We start from the raw sequence: 18,164 nt of genomic DNA, 5'->3' as shown, positions 1-18,164 counted from the left end.
GGCAGACTCTGGCACACACATAAAATGGAATAGAGGACCGACATTCTTCACTACACCTCTAAATTATTCTTCAGTGTGGGAGCTGTGGGCTTTCTACTTCATATGCCCTTCTCGATATAATTTTACAATCTTTTAGACTCAGTCCACCTGGTCTCTACCTCCCTTTCCCCTCCACTCCCCCCCCCCTACTTGCCCACCCCCCTCTTTCTTTTTCTTTTGTGTCTCTTTCCTCTTCATCATCTTACTCCTCCTCTCTGGCGGCAGTCCACACCGCCTCCCTACTTCAATTTATATTTTCTAGCTTACTCTCTTTTACTCTTTTAATAAAAGGGAAAAAAAACAGTTAAGCCTTCTCTTTATATATTCTCGGCCTCCTAAATGATTTTCTGATTACATTTGTTTTTGTTTTGGTACCTGTTTCAATGTCACATACTGTCTATGCATACATCCTTGTATGAGTGCTCATATATTTCAAATGTTTTTCTGACATCGTTGAGTTTGTAATGTTCTGAACTTTGCATAAATAAAGTTTGTAAAAAAAAAAAAATAGGTTTGTTTACTTTAGAATAAAGGTGCCTTAAAGATGACCTCTTTGAGGTCAATACAAAGATTTGTCTAAAGAACTAGTTGACCACACAGATGTCAAGGGGGCATCAATTGTGAATAAAAGGTAAAAGGTTTCACCATCAGCACGAGAAGGAGTATTTTACTATAAGGGTTTTTAACCTGTGGAATTCCTATACATGTGAGGTGGCGATGGCAAATTCAATAGCTTGATTTTAAAAAATTGATTGGATGCCTTCTTACAATAAACTGTGTCTGTAGCTATAACTAGTAGAGGCCATTACATGGGGTGATAGCTCCAGAGAATGTATCCAATAGCCATTTTTGGGGTCACAAAGGAATTTTATTTTTCACCTGTAAGGCTAAATAGGGAACTAAGGGATATATTTACTAAACTGTGGGTTTAAAGAAGTGGAGATGTTGCCTATAGCAACCAATCAGATTCTAGCTGTCAGTTTGTAGAAAGTACTAAAAAAATGATAACTAGTATCTGATTGGTTGCTATAGGCAATCCACTTTTTCAAACCCGCAGTTTAGTAAATATAAGGGTTTTGTTTTGCCTTTTTCTGGATAAATATAATTAGAGTGAATGAAATGTTCAAGTTGATGCACCCATGTCTAAGAATGTTACTCTGCTGTATGATATACAGCCCCTATATTTGTTATCAGTAAATATCATTGTATAGTAAAACATACAAACATGGGAAAGAAAAACATTGTTAAATTATGACAGCTATACAGGATAAATTAGAATCACACTTTCATTTATCCCATTTATAGTATAATAGTAAAATAAAATAAATAAATACTTTTATGTAAAGTCTAGTATGGGGAGCTCTGTGTCTTTAATATGTGCTTGTGCAAGTGTGTGTGCGTGTGTGTTGTAATGAAAGCTCCTCCCTCATTCCCTTTGCAAGGAATGAACAGTCTGTCAGCAGCCGGGAAGAGAGAAGCAGCTTGTATGGAATAAAGTGTTGCTCTGTACACTAGTGCTGTCTACCTGTTCTGAGCTACAAGTACAGGCAAAACTTATGCTGTTTACTTGTCTGCTGTGTTACAGCCCTTTTCTGCCATAGAGCTGAGAGCAAACAGTCCAGGTTGTTTGGAACAAGATGCAACATAGGACAGCATGGCATCACCAGGTGGACCTCATGCCAGGATCAAGATGACCCCAATTATTTTTCTGATTATCTCCACCCTGCTGTGTGCTCCATGCCAAGTAAGAATGGTGATGTACTGTAAATGTTCTTCCAGCTCTTTGTCACACTGACACTTTTTACACTTTCTGGTACTGTACTTATTGTGTGATGAAACATATACACCTTTTTTGTGTCTGGTACCCATTTAGATTTAATTCAAAAATGTTAATCTTTGACTATCAGATTTCCTCTTTTAGTGTTTCCAATTTTTTAAATTGCAGAGTATTTTAAATTTTAATTCTGTACTTGGATTATTGGCAAGTGTTACCCTAATATATAGTTAACTAGTATCTGGTCTATATGTTATTGAATACTTTAACAGTTGCTCCTGTCTGTGTATAGTGATGAAGGACTATATAAAAGAAGTAATGAATACCGCTAAAAGATCAACAGTCCTATTGTTTGTACAGCCACTGGGACAGAAACTTACCTATGGTAGCTAAAAGGGACACAGTGATTTCATCTTCATCTTACATAGATACCTTAACACACATACCTGTCCTGTGGTTACACCTTGCAGACATCAGCAACAATCCAGTCATAGACACAGTAAATGTCAGTGGCACATAACAAGATATCAATTCTCTTACTTTGTCAATTTTCAGACAAACATACATACATTTCACAGGCAAGGAATCGGGACAGCTGAATTTCATAGTGACATCATTTTCACATATTTGTGTATCCCTTCCAGTGATTTGTAAAGGGTAAATACCTTTTAGACATTCTCGTACCTGAAGTGTCTTGAATGGTTTCATATTGTTATTTTTTGCAGAGAAAATTACACTTCACGCATTTTTTTTTTCTTGTCCCAGAATTTACTTATGTTATACGGGTTTGTTGATAACTATGGTAATAAGCAGTACTGGCTCATAATGGGTCATATTAAACTTCTCTATACGTATAGTAACTGACTATTCATAGATTTGGTATGAGTTATCCCTATAACCATAAACAAAATATTGATGTCTGTACTTTATCATATTGTTGCAATAGCACAGTGTAATGTTTTAATGTAAATGAGATCATTCATTGCAAGACAGGAGACAGGTTATCAGAAGTAGTCACAGCACCACATCTCATGCAGCTGACCCCAACAGGCTTTTCAACGGACTGTGACCATATTATACACATACACTCACTAGCTACACTATTATTACAAATACCATGCAAATGTACAAATACATCAGTGAACATCACATGCTTCACTAGGTATCTATCCCAGAAGCTGGACTTTCCTCATTGAGAGACACATTCCAGTCTCTTGACATTGAGTAATCATATGGCTGACATTCTTCCACATAAACAGAAGGGACACACATATCCCAACTATCCAATTTAAAGCACTTGGACTTGTTCCAGTGCAGAAAAAAGAAAACTAAAAAAAGCCAGCAAGTTTTATTTGTGTATGTTATGTGTCTTGGAAATGACACACGCTGAGCCTTGCTGACTTGTCTCTGTAAAATATGTGACACTTTATTATTGCATACACCACAATCACCTGCAGTGTCTTCATCCTCATTGAATGTACATTATTGGTACTTCAGTGAAATGGTTTTTAAATAGAGTTTACACATTCCCTGAGCTTCTCTGGTGATATGACCACAACATTGACAAGTGGTGACTGGAGCTGAATTACTTTATTTGTACATTGGATGCAGAATAGACGGTTTTGTGCTAGAAAAGGACATTGAGATTGACCGCAGAAATTATTGATTAAGTTCATGTATATTATAAAGTAACGTTTGTGACTTCATAAGCGATTAATTATTTACATAATCAATGCTAATTTGCTGTCTCATATATATCATAAATCACTTTATTACAATAATAATAGTGTGTGAGTTGTAATGATAAATGGTCATGTAACTGCAACATATACTGAATAAGTGATAGCACGAGCAATGACAAAATAATGCAAAATAATCAGGTTTTTAAATATAAAATAGGGATTCTATTCTAGTGTGGTACTCTGTAGCTGGTATGCATTCAGAAGTGAGACAATCATTGTCACAATTCTGTGTGTGTGAGCTATGTGAGTTCCACTGGATCATTTAATGTGAAAGTAGGCTATGAGTTAAGAAAAATGTATAACTTACTTATAAAAGTTTACCCTGCATTTTGTCTTTACTGATTTCATCTTACTTTGAAACTGCACTACCTCGTAAGTAATTATTTTTTTACTAATGCGCTAGCTCATACTTGCCAACTTCAGCTAGTTGGGGCCTGGGAGATGCCGCAGGGGAGGTGGGCGGGGCTCGGCGAATCACATAATTTTGGCTGGGGCGGGGCCAAAATGCCACGATTTAATTTTGGCTCTAATTCTGCCCACTTCACTAGGAAGCGGGCAGATGCGGCAGACTGTCCTACTCTTCCGGATGTCCAGGAGAGCTATCTGGAATTAGGGAGTCCCGGTTAGCTAGAGCCATGGGGCTGCTACATGCAGCCATTTTTCTTTTCTGACAAATCAATTTAGTTCACTACGTTTAAATGGTGGCTTAGGGGTGATGTGAGTACAACTCCCTAGAAAAAGAGAAACGGAGAAGCCTGAACAAATGGCTGCATGTAGCTGCTGCCGGGGCTTCGGCTAGGGGGAGGGGCATCTGGGTATTACCTTTTCTGTAGGTGAGCACTGAGAACATTTCCAAAATACACAGGCCATGCCCAAAGTGGGCAGTTCTTGTCAGTGTACAAAACAAACTTTGGTGTTGGGACAATAGCAAATGTCTCTAAATGTGTTTCATGTAGAGATGTCAATTTCTAAACACAGTAAGTAATGGCATTCAGCAGAATGACAATGCAAAAACAGAAATAGTAGGATGCTCCAGCAATACAATCTTCCTCTGCGAAACAGGCTGTTCCACAAAAAAAGTTGATTTGTGTAAAGTTTTGCTGTGATTTTGCTCATCTCTGGTTTCATATGTTTAAGTTACATTTTCTAGGTTGACATACCTCCCAACTGTCCCGATTTGAGAGTCCTGTCAGTCCATCACGATCTGGATAGCTTTGTCCTGCGGGTGGGAAATGTTCTGTCAGAGCAGTGGTGAACACTGGAATGTGCGCGCGGAAATTAATGGTGTTTGGTGGAGAGAGGAGTACAGGGCATCTTTGCACTTCAAAAGTGCTAGATACGTCCCCAGGGGTGTGGTCACACTCCATTGTAACATGGTCATGCCCTCATTGTGATGGGTCACATCCCCTGTCCCAATTGAAGAAGAGACAAGTTTGGGAGATATGGATTAATGTTGTACTGAATGGTTTATGGCAGTTCAGGGGATAAATGTATCATACCCCGGTTTCTTCAACTCGCGGGAGTTCAGCGAGATGACAGCTAAAATTTAAAGTGGCGCTGCCTTGTAAAGGCAAGTTTCCCTTTACAAGGCAGCGCTACTTTAAATTTTAGCTGTCATCTCGCCGAACTCCCGCGAGTTGAAGAAACCGGGGTATGATACATTTATCCCCAGATGTAACATAATAGGATAAAAAGCAAAATACAGTGGCTCCTAAGGTGAGGTGGTTGAGCTAAACCACACCAAGCTAGTACAGCCTTCTCCCTCGAGCAACTAGGCAGGAGATACAATCAGCGAGACAAAAGAAAGGGGCTCCATTGCACAGTTTTCCTAGAGAAATCTTGTTCCGTCTGTATGTCAAAGGGAAGTATTGCATGCATAATCTATTTATTATTTTTAAGTATTTGTGGCTTTGCCTCTCCTCAATATGATGACAGAACCCAGTTGTGTATGTTTATCAAGACCCCATTGATAAGATGATTTTCTATTGCTGTTTATTGCAGCAATAAAAAGAAATTCTATTGGACAATTTACCAAAAAATGTCACACTGGCAGTTGAACAATTCTCAGGTCCCTGGCAACACTGGCCAGAAGCGGTAGGCTTACCACTCCCCGGGCCAGTTTGGTAACAATCACAGCATGTATGAGTCAGCTTCCTAGCTCGAACATGCACACTGGAACTGGAAGCCTGGACAAGGGGCTTCCAGTTCCAGATTCATTAAAAAAAAATTAATTAAGTTAAAAACATATAGAAAAGAAAATTCATCAAACAAAAAGAAAAAAATGCCTTATTTTAATAATAAAGCATTTTTCTTCAGGTAACTTTCAACTAATGGCATCCTGAGATGTCATTAGCAATCGGAGGACGGTGGTGGTACTTGTACCACTACTGTCCTTGATAAATAGGCTTCCTCATGCTTTGAATGGGGAAGCATCACAGGAGGCCCCGGCGATGGCTACCACCAGCAATAACTGGAGATAGTCTTCACTACCCATGAAGAAGCTCTAAACTCTGCAAAAACTCCTCTTTTCATATGATTTAGGGGTTCTCTTCGTTTGATAAACCCTCTAGTTTTAATTGTTCATTATTTAAGAGTATATCGTTCTACATTTTGGAATGTAAATGGGTCACTGAAAGTGCTTATGGGCAACTACAGGCAGACCAAAAGTGACCAGTTTTATGTATCCAGTTGAATTATGAAGATATGTCATGATCTGTTTGGCCTATTTCATATCAGATATCTAAGTGAATAGGGACCATCCATGTTGGGGGGGGTATAATCAATCAAAGGGTTATACATTTGTGATAAGTTCAAATATGTTTGCTATGTCTTACACGTACAATACCATATGGCATCAGGTTGAATTTTTTTCGTTTTATTTTCAATGAAAGTTAGAAGTTTCTTTTTGGTAATCTCTTAAAATAAATATTCTTTGATGATTTATTGTTCTTTTTTATAATAATATTATTCTTTTAATCAACCCAAGAAGTAAACTTAACTTCAGAAAATATACATAACAAATAATACAACAATTAAAATACGAAATATGTTACATTTACTTTCCTTTTTGTTCTCCATTAGTGTATTTTCGATGGATTATTAGCATAGTTTATTTACATAAATAATTTATTGAGATGGAACTTTTTAGTTTAGTTGCAGCTAGATAAAATGAAATGGCATCATATGATCTTGAGTTATAATGCCAGGAATTTACACTGATATGTAAATATGGCAGTGCTTATTACTTACATATGTATGGGACTCTGTAATCAATGTGTGATAACTAGTCGTTAAAGGGTTACTATTCTAACATCTCAACATGTTATTTCAAACATTGGTAAAAAATAAAGTAGCAAAGTTTGTCCCTCCCTAAAATAGGTATAAATTATATTGTATGACCATCAGGTCATGACAAGATCACCAATGTAGGCAACAGATTACATGCATTTTAGAAGTACTTGACCGTTAAAACCTTTTAAATACATATGAACCACGTTAAGGTACTAGATATTGGCTTAGAGCCGCTGAAAATCCTGTATATGTCAAAATCGGAAGCCCCATAGCTGACCAGCAAAAGAACTCTCATGTTCATTTGCTTGTAAATCTATAGTATACTTGTGCACCTAAGAATTTATACACTGTATATCTAACCCTATAGAGAACACAGTACATGTACATCCAGCAAAGCATAAATAGCCCATATGCATAACCTGAGCAACTCACATATACTATATAACATCTTTATCTGCAGGAATTATAGTTGTAGTGTGGGTATGAACAGATGTAACTTTGACTTTCAATGCATGAATGTTAAATGAATGGTGGTATTTTGGTAAAATATTCCTCAATTTATATCCCCTATGAATGTATCCACAATACGTAATATCATATATATGCATCAACTTAAATAAAAATCCTCAATTTTTCTTTCTGAGTGACTATTGCAAAGTGCACCAATCAGAAGCATTATTGTTATTGCTGTTGCTGTTGTTAACATTTATTCATATAGATCCAGCATACTCAATAGCACTTTTGGGATGAAACACAGAGCTAAATCAAGACTGGATTAACAAAAGATGTAAGAGCGGCCTGCTTGCAAACTTACAATCTAATGGAGACTGGGAGTTTGATACACTACGTAGCCAAAAGTATGTGGGCACTGCTTCTAATTAGTGTGTTTTCCCATTTCACCAACACCCACTGTTAACAGGTGCATAGAGCCATGCTATCTCCATAGTCAAATATTAGCAATAGAAAGGGTTGTACTGAAGAGCTCAATGAATTTCAAGGTGGCACGTCATAGGATGCCACCTTTCCATACCTCCCAACTGTCCCAATTCTGGCAGGACAGTTTCGATTTGAGGGCCCACGTGGTTGTGTAAACATGCCTAATGCACCATGACTATGTCCCCTAATATGACTCCCTTTCAGAGCTCTGTCCAATTTGGGTATTCGCAATGTTCGGATGTATGCCTTTCCAACAAGACAGTTAGGCAATCTTCTGCCTTTGTAGAGCTGCCCCGATACACTATAAGCGCTGTCATTGTGAAGTGGAAATGTCTAAGAGCCACAACAGCTCAGCAGCATAGTGGTAGGTCACATAAGCTCACAGAAAGCAATCGCAGAGTGCTGAAGTATGTAGCAACATCAGTACAAGAACTGTTTGTCAGGAGGGTCATGGGTTATGTTTCCATGGCCGAGCAGCTGCACACAAGCATCAGATCACCATGCTCAGTGTCAAACAAAGCGAGGTCCAGCAAAAAATGGTTTCTAGAATTTGGTGTGGAAGAAATTGATTGGTCTGCACAGAGCCATGACCTCAACCCCATCAACACCTTTGAGGTGAATTAGAATACAGACTATGAGCCAGTGCTATCGCCCAATATCAGTGCCCAACCTCATTAATACTTTTGGGGCTGAATTGATTTGAATGTTCCAAAATCTATTAAAAAGCCTTCTCGGAAGTGTAAAGGCTATTATAACAGCAAACAGGGGACCAACTCCATGTTAATACCCTTGGTTTTGAAACTAAATGTTCAACAAGCACATATGGATGGGATGTTTGGCTGTCCACATACTTTTGGTAGTATACATGAGGGTAAGTGCCACAGATTGCATATTGGTTCAACCAGATTGCAATAGGAAATGTGCTTTGTCCATGGTGCACTATAGGTCCCAGAATGCCCAGGCCTCCATTTAGTATCTGTGTATGCCGCCACGTGTAGTATTACAAGTGCCAATATACCCATGTCTGCCTGGGCACTTGCGGTTCACCAAGTGCCAGCATGCCCAGCCTGTGGGGACCTGTAGTGTGTGTATTCCAGCAGTTCTTAGTGACAATACAGTCATATGTATAACTGAGGGAGTTTAAATGACTTGAACTCAGGGCTTAGTACGTTGACACACACTTACTGTAGTATGGCTGCACCTGCCACCCACTACCTCCCTTATCCTGTCTCTCTAAGCACAGAGAGGTGCAGGGGGGACACATGTTGCAGTCTGAGAACAGACTGTGACATAAGTTTAGCTATTGTGCAAATGCAGTTTGGTTTTTTTTGCACTTAGGAGTCACAATTACGTCCAACTCTACATGACCCCATCAATGAACAGCCTAGTTGGCTAAGTGACCTGAACAAGAGTAAGGAAATCCTGAAATCATGCGTGAGGACTGAAGTTAAGAGACACTGGTGTAGAGGGATGGTAAACAGGTAAAATAGTCTAGGGTGTTAAGAAAGTTGTTCGGGAATATGATAAGCTTGCCTAAAGAAGTGACTTTCAGGGAATGCCTGAAGGTTTGCCAGCTAGGTGAGAGTCTTGTAGTATATTGTTAGTACTGGCCAAAAAAAGTTCTATAATCAGGAATGGAAGCAAGAACAAATGTGACTGAGAAGTGCAAATCTTCTGCAAAGTTGAGGGGATGAGTTGGGAGTTTTTTTAAAACAACGGAAGAAATTTATGTTCCTGCAGTTTTGTTAATTGCTTTGTATGTTAGTAGAAGTATTTTATATTTGATTAGGTGAGGTACAGGCAACCAATGTAATACCATTACGTCAATGGAAAATGCTCATATAAACGTTCTGATTATATAATGGGTCGCATATACCTTCCAACTTCATGACCGAAGACACAAGGGCTAGCAAGATATGAAGACCATTAACAAAAAGCTGCTGCGACTACAGTCAAAAGCATCTGAAAAATGACAACGGAAATCAGTTGGTTGCTATTAACTACAGCAACATTTCTGCTCACATTCCAAGGCACTTGTTTTAATTTATTTGAAATAAGTACTTAAGTATATTAACCCCTTAGGAGTAATTGAGAAACTTAGTATTGTTAAAAAAAATGTTTAAAAAGACCAAAGGATTCATATTCATATTTCTCTCATTTCCTGAACCATCTAGATTGTCTAAGTTATTTTCATGTTTTAAAAAACTGACACAATGAATGGGACACATGCCTGTTTCTGGGAACCACAAGACATTTACCCCACACAGTGCAAACAAATGTTGTGATAAGTATCATGCGTGATAGCTATACTGCATGTGTTTCATGTTTTTTTCAATGAAATCTGTGGAATTTTTAGATGGAATTTTTAGATTTATTTATTTAGGAAGCTGTTTACAATGCAACATTTTTCTTTTGCATAACATGCTATCTGGCAAGGAATGATATGACAAAGGGTCAATTTAAAAAAAGAAACAACAATGCTGTTCTGTAGTTGACAGCTACTAACTTTTTAATTCTAATTTAGCTGGATTGGTTACTTGTTAGAATATATCTAACGTTGGTAGTGATTAACGAGACTACCACAACACCGACAACAGGTTACCAGACTTCAGAAGTGCGAGCTGTCAATCACGAAACACTACTGAGCCCGAAGGTTTGAAATCACCACCAGCCACAATCGTGAGGACTGAAGAAGCTGGCAGCAGAAAGTCACGTAACTTTGAAGGATGATACTATTATTAGGGGTATTAAGGGAGTAATGCAAGGAGGTGGCGGATGTACAAAGTATAAAATATACAACATGAGCCGCCTCCTTGCATTACTCCCTTAACACCCCTAAAAAATAGTATAAGCAGCAGAAAGTCACGTGACTTTCTGCTGCCGGGTTCTTCATTCCTCGCAATTGTGGCTGGTGGTGAATTTAAACTTTCGGGCTTAGCAGTGTTTCGTGATTGACAACTTTGCACTTCTGAAGTCTTGTAACCTATTGTCAGCGTTGTGGTAGTCGGGATGACGTACCCAACCCGTGTCTATGTATACTGTGTACAAATATGGTTGAAGATTATGGGCCTGATTCATTAAGGAACGTAAATTCCGATCCGTGATGTATTTTCCGTAAAACCGCTCTGTGCAGTTCTGGATAAGGAACATATGCTAGTGCAATTCATCTTCAAGCGCAAAAGACCCTTACAGCAGCCTACAATTTCATGGACGGAATGGGGAGGGGGTGTGGAATGGGCAAATGCATGTAGTCAATGTAAGGGCGTGCCAAGCTTGAGTGTACGCAGATTCAAGCTTTGGGCATTCAAACTTTCGTGTTTTTCAGTTGTATCACTTGCACTAGCTATAGGTCAGTGTAAGTGCTGATTGATGACGGCTGCGTATGCATGCTAGAACATGTGTTTGCAATCTGCAGCAACTGTAAAAACGCATTTTATGAACATTAGGCATTAAGAGCATCATAATATGTATTTTACAGAAAAAAAAAATTAGATTCTTTTTAATGTTTTGTCATTCTGAACAAGTGACATTAAATGTTTTTTTTTCTGTGCATTCTGCTGAGACTTTATGTTCAGCGTATGGATTGGACAAATCCTGCAGTGTATTGTCTGTCAGAGCAGAGCGTACCCAGACTCATATTAAAAAAGAGACGTTTCTTCAGCTCTACTCCTTGTTGAATATGCCAGATTTAAATGCAATTTATGTTTATTTTATGTGTCTTAATGAATCGGACCCTATGTGAGTAAAATCTTGCATATTGTTTCCTATATTTCTTATGCTGAAAGTCAGATCAGAGAGTAAGAAGACATCAGGAGAACATCTGAAGCAACCCTGAGAAAGAAAATCTAAAGTTAAATGACAAGTATACTATGTCTTTTTAAGTGATTCAGGCAGATGTTTGTGGGAGTGAACACGGTACATGTGAGCCACTTGTGGATTATTAACTATTCTAAAAGGTGGGGAATCCAGTTGCAAAATGTTCAATTTTTCACATGTAATAAATATAGTAACGGACCTTTTGGCTTATGAAACAGTGATTGGATTTTGTTTGTTAGTATGATGAAAGGTCATTTAATACAACAATAATGTCTAAATTAATCTCGGGGTCAGTAATCTCTGCTACTTGAAACCTCTTTTTTTCTACCCTCTTAAAGTTATTGGAATCATTAAAAACCTACCAACTTGAAAATTATGATTCATTTATTATGTGTGATACTTTTGAGTAAGTAATGGTGCTGCAGGAATTAAAGGTTAAGTTAGTGTGTTGCAAGGCATAACCTGCACAGCAGATGACATACAGAGAAGATTATTTACTACACATGCAATGAAGTCCTATAACAGTATGGGTGGAATTCAATTTGTTGCGTTACTGGTAAAAGTAACGTGGGTTAAAATTACCATAAGTGCGGTAATTTAACGCTGCGCTAATTCGAGGGAAATTGAATTCCGCCCTATGTTTGTGTCCCCTAAACAGCATGATAGGATCACTTGTGGTTATTTTGGTAAAACAGGTGGAAAATCACTGCTGTCTGTGTGGGTGGTCATCTTCTGACTACACTGACCAATTTGAACACCAACATGCATATGTAACGGGTGCTAAAGAGAATACAGAACATACAAGTAAAAGCTCCACCCTTCACCTCAGGTACTCACCGTATCCTGAGGGATGCCTACGGATCACACAGTACTTACCACGCTAGAAGAACTCCATTCATCAAAACTTATTCTGGATGAGGAAGGAAAAAGAATGTACCAGCTATCAACCAGGAGGGACAGACAACATTTACCTCTGCAGTCAACAAATTTACTCCTGCCAAGGGTCAGGGACTACCGTGTTTTCTGCAGAAACCATTCTGTGAGAAAATGTTACTTGGCATGTGAGGGCCACCAGAAACCAGACAGGGCCTCACCTGAGCATCGTTTTAGCTGCCCAGCTCACAGCGAATCCACTTGGTGCCTAAGTAACGAAACGGAACAGCTCTTCCAGACAACTAAGGTTAACTCTGCCCCTAGTAAAGTATGCCACCCAGAGTATGACAGACTCTAACAGCACACATTAATATCCCCAGAACTAACTGACCTCTGCAGCGCAAACTAGCCTAAACCTGGGTGTGGTGCACTATTCTAACAACTACTGGCTGCAATAGACACACTTCCCAATACACAAGACAAAGATACAAATCGCACTGTAGCTGGCTGAAACCCACCTGCTATTAATGGGAGCTGTCTGGTGGGACTGTGTCTTAGTTGCTGGGACCTACCAAGGAAGCTAACCCTCCACCTGACTATGAGATGCTCACACTCTTCTAGTGACCAGTCGACAACTCCAGCCAAGGAAGTGCCAAAAAAGGAATAGCACACTGCAGAATGAGGAGCCCCCATTTGGAACCGTCAGAGGCCACTGAATGAGTACCTCCAACAATTGTTGCTGCTGGATCCTTCATACGCTGGTCTGCTAGGCATGGGCACTCTTAGTCCTGACAAGGCCTCCCTGCCGTCAACTGCAGTGTTCACTCTGCGTCTTCAGGCTTGATCCTGGCATTGTCGGTCTTCACCACGCCGTCCCGGATCTGCCTCTCTCAGACCGGTGTCTATCATTGCTGCCGCAGTCTCTAGATGTCCCTCGACTTCTTACTCTCTGTGGCTCTGCCGATTAACTGGCACTTGCGCCACCCGGGATTGGCTCGCCATTGAAATGGCAAGCAGTGAGCACTGATTGACTCACAGTCCTGGCCATTGATTGGCTGCCAGCAAATCTCTTCTGATTTGCTGTCACTAGCACCAGGGGACCCTGAAAGAAAGAAGACCTTACCTGCTACCATCTGACGATCAGGTAAATATTCCTTTTTTTTCTCTCTTCGCCCTTTTCACAGGCTCTGGGGGGCACCCTCTCACACATGCAGTGAAAATAAACAAATGTACCTGGTCATTAGAATTCTCTCAAGGTTGACTTCACCTGTAAGGTATGTGGCATCAACTGGTTCTGGAAATAATCAAGATATGTTCCATTTTCAGTATGTACTGGGGACCCTTGCAGAGCAACACATTCGGGCACTGATCAAGAAACTGAAGATACAAAAGCAGAGGGGAGAAGTGGAACAACCATTACAGACCTAGAAACCAAGACCAAGATTCTAAGGGGGGTATTCAATTGTTAGCGTTAACGCTCTCAAACGAGCGCTCAAAAAATCTTAGCGTTAATACGGTAATTACTCACGAAATTGCCCCTTGAGCGGCGAGCTGAAATTCCGCGAATAAACTACCGTATTAACGCTTTTCGAGCGCAATATTACCGTATAAACGGTAATATTTTTTGAGCGCTCGTTTTTTACCGTTAACAATTGAATACCCCCTAAGACCATTTCACTATTATGAAATATGCACTAACATTTTCAAAAGGAATTCGACCTATGTGAGCATTTGATAGATATATAAAATATATATATATATATATATATATATATATATATATATATATATATATATATATATATATATATATATATATAATTTTTTAGATATCATTTTTTTCCAGACAGAAAATGAGGGAATATCTTATGACAGGAAGAATGAACGATCATTAAAAAAACATTTACATGCTTCTCCATTATACAAATCTAATCAGAAGCTTGAAAATTCTCATATCTGGCAAAAACGTCATTCGGAATTGAAGATTTCTTTTAGTAAATATATATATCATCCATCAAACAGCCGTGTGCATTTGTACAATATATTTAGATCTCCACCCTAGAATACAAGCTAAAATAGTTATTTTTTACTGAGGATCTATTTATGAAGACCAGTTAATGACGATTTTCTATCAATACTCATTGATAAGCTGAGAGCTGCTCAGTTGCCCAAGTGACCTTTTAATGATAGCTTGGAGCAATAAAAAATCTTCATTAATCCAAGCTATCATTAAAAGGTCACTTGGGCAACTGAGCAGCTCTCAGCTTATCAATGACACTGGCAGCGGTAAGAGAGCTCTTACCGCTCACCAGGCCAATGCAGGGTCCCTTAGCGCCTGAACTTGGGCTTCCAGTCCCAGATTCAATTAAAAAAATTATAAAATATATATTTTTCAAATGTACAAATAAAAAATAAACAACTTTTATTGAAAGGAAAAAAAACCAGGAAAAAATGTTTTGTTTAAATAATAAAGCATTTATTCCTGTGGGAACCCTCGGTTATTGCCACCCTGAATGGAGGTAGCAATCAGAGCACCAACACTTATACAACTTCTGATGAAGAGGCCTTCCATGCAAAGCATCTCCGCAGAGCTAAATTAGTTATTTTTACTGAAGAGCGGTCGTTAATGAAGACTTTTTATCAATGCTTAGTGCAGCAATAAATAAATCTTCTTTTGTCCAAGTTATCATAAAAGGTCAGGGTAAAACATCTTAAATAACACCACACTGACTTGTGGCCTGTTTCGGGCCATCCAGTTGAATTGACAACTTGTTATACTGGTACTAAGAAAAAATAGTTGATGGCTTAGGGCTAGATTTACTAAGCTGCGGGTTTGAAAAAGTGGAGATGTTGCCTATAGCAACCAATCAGATTCTAGCTGTCATTTTGTAGAAGGTACTAAATAATTGAAAGCTAGAATCTGATTGGTTGCTATAGGCAACATCCCCACTTTTTCAAAGCTGCAGCTTAGTAAATCTAGCCCTTAGTGTCAAGCTACTAAATGAAATAGGATACTCGCTTTAAATATTTTTAACAGGTCTATACACTGATCAGACACAACATTAAAACCACTTACAAGTGAAGTGAATAACATTATCTTTTTACAACTGTAGTTGTCAAGGTGTGGGATATATTAGGCAGCAAGTGAACAGTCAGTGAAGTTGATGTGTTGGAAGCAGGAAAAATGGGCAAGTGTAAGGATCTGAGCAACTTTGACAAGGGCTAAATTGTGATGGCTAAACGGCTGGGTCAGAGCATCTCCAAAACAAGCATCTCCAGGTCTTGCAGGGTGTTTCTGGTGTGCAATGGTTAGTTGCTTACCTAGACAAATACCACTTACCTAAACGTTGTAGAAAACAAAATACACTCCTTCATGGCAACGGTATTCCCTGATGGCAGTGACCTCTTTTAACAGGATAGTGCACCCTGCCACATAAAAATGTAAAAACTGTTCAGGAATGGTTAGAGCAACATGACTAAGTGTTCAAGGTGTTGACTGGGCCTCCAAATTCCCCACATCTCAATCTTATCGAGCAGCTTTTGGATGTGCTAGGAAAACATGTCAGAGCCATGGAGGCCCCACCTTGCAACTTAAAGGATCTGCTGCTAATGTCTTGGTGCCAGATACCACAGGGCACCTTCAGAGGTCTTGTGGAGTCCATGCCTCGATGGGTCAGAGTTGTTTTGGAGGCATAAGAGGGACCTATATGATATTAGGCAGGTGGTTTTAACGTTGTGGCTAATTGGTGTATATTTGTTTAAAAAAATAAATAAAGACAGTGCATACCAAAAATGTACAATTGGAGAATATACTATAATAAGTATACGCCAAATGTAATTATTTTAGATTCACTAGCCCCCCCCAACACACATTTTGTAAGATATTTATAACGGAAATTGCATTAATCCACATGCAACATTTTTTTCTTTAAAACGTTAAAGTCAGTACACTAGACAGTTTTCTTGTATGTATTGGTGACACTGGCTAAATTCTTCACATTCTCCTTCATATTGTTATCTTGTCTGTCATAGAAGTAAATGGATTTCCTTCAATATTAGTAATTTAACCTTGCATACCAACTATGCAGAATATGTGAATAATTACATAAAATGCTGTTTTTATGTTGTCAGATTGCCGGTGGCTCCACATTCTAAGCCCTGTTACATATCAGTTGGCTGCAATCTTATTTAAAGGAAGATTTTAGATTCCCAGTGAATGAATCCATTCATTTGTATTTAGGCAACCTTATGTATAAGCAAGTTTGTTTTTTGTATAGTATGCTATTAATGTACAATGTAAAAATGTCCAAGCATTTGACAATGCACATTAAGGGGCCTATTTATTAAGCCTTAAACCAGGCTTTTTCCGCATGGCTTAATCATTTTTAAGCAACATTTTCATTTATCAAAAGCCTAAAGCATATCATAGATATCTCCTGCTTTAGGCTAAGTTTTGCATTAAGCTGCAATCCCCATAATTTTCAATGGGGACTGCTGTCTGGGCCAGCAAGCTCCATAAAGACTAGCTTTTCAGAGATCGACCGAATTAGCTGTTCTGCCCTATGGGGGAGGAATCACAGTAGAGCTACCTTTTAAGTAACGAAAAATTGGTCTGCGCATGCGCGATCTAAGGATGCGCATGCGCAGTAAAGACTCCAGGTCAGAATCCGGAGTTGTTAGTGAAGGAAATTCATTGGACTGCCTCCTATCAGCGCGCTGTGCCAGCATAGCTTTTTAATAAATCGCCGCGTTGTATCATCCCTCGTCATTGTGTTAAGAGATGATACTTAACTAGGGGAAATATGTCCATTAATAAATAGGCCACTAAGGGAGTTAACTGACCTCCTTTAATCTTTGTATTTAAGGCTGTTTACCCCCACTTTTTGTTCTATAGAGCAGGGTGTCTGTACTTACATATACCTGAGCTCTATATTTCATTTCTGGTAATAATCTGGCCTCTCAGAAGCAAAGAATCAGTAGTTGGATTTCCTTTTTTCAGAGCCTGATTACTACTGGAGTCATATAGAAGTCTTAGCTATATATAAATTCTGGAACCCTGTTCTGTAGAACAAATGGTCTGGATCCCAACAGAAGGTCCTCCTCTAAATCATTTAATGGAGAAGGGATTTAAAAAAAAAAAAATATATAAAATGGTGTAAAAATCCTTAAAGTGCAATGATATGGAGTAGTCAATTTAGTACTAGAACTGGCAGAAAATATATTGGTTAAACAAGTTTGAATGTATGAACTTGGATTGGCTATATATTGGCCTATCTTCTCAATCCAAACTTGCTTACAAATGAACAGGCAGGAGTTAACTATGCTGAAATACTCTGTGTGGTTGTTAAAATTATAATAATCTGGCTACAGGTTGTTCTAACACCCCCTCTACTTAATCGTCGATTCGCTCTTTTGTCCCCAATTTTAGAATAAAAACAATTTAAAAAAATCAAAACAATAGGTGCTCTGGCTCAAGTGTACTGAAAATATTATAACTAAGATCCATTTAAACTTTCATAGTTGTTCATCAAACTATAAACAGTGTGTTTATGTTATAACAATTCATGTAAATAAATTGTTTACATATGTTCCAGCATACCCAGTTGCAGCTTGAGGGTATTTAAGGTATTTTTTATGATAAAAGAATTTAGAGTACTTCTTTTAATTATAATGTAAAGAATGCATGTGGCCTG

At 38.6% G+C, this 18,164-nt stretch overlaps 1 protein-coding gene across 1 annotated transcript in view; it reads left to right on the top strand.

Annotated features, from left to right (window-relative positions):
• The first annotated feature begins 1,513 nt into the window (after positions 1-1,513).
• ADAMTSL1 (ADAMTS like 1) overlaps positions 1,514-18,164 on the top strand; it is a 784,967-nt gene continuing 768,316 nt past the window's right edge. Inside the window, exon 1 of the mRNA XM_075210866.1 lies at positions 1,514-1,783. Coding sequence (XP_075066967.1) covers positions 1,694-1,783 — 90 coding nt within the window. The 5' untranslated portion in view covers positions 1,514-1,693. The remainder of the gene's footprint in view (positions 1,784-18,164) is intronic.

The sequence above is a fragment of the Mixophyes fleayi genome, chromosome 1 (genome assembly GCF_038048845.1).
Source record: "Mixophyes fleayi isolate aMixFle1 chromosome 1, aMixFle1.hap1, whole genome shotgun sequence".
In the NCBI taxonomy this organism is placed as follows: domain Eukaryota; kingdom Metazoa; phylum Chordata; class Amphibia; order Anura; family Limnodynastidae; genus Mixophyes; species Mixophyes fleayi.
This window is presented reverse-complemented; position numbering and strand designations above follow the sequence as displayed.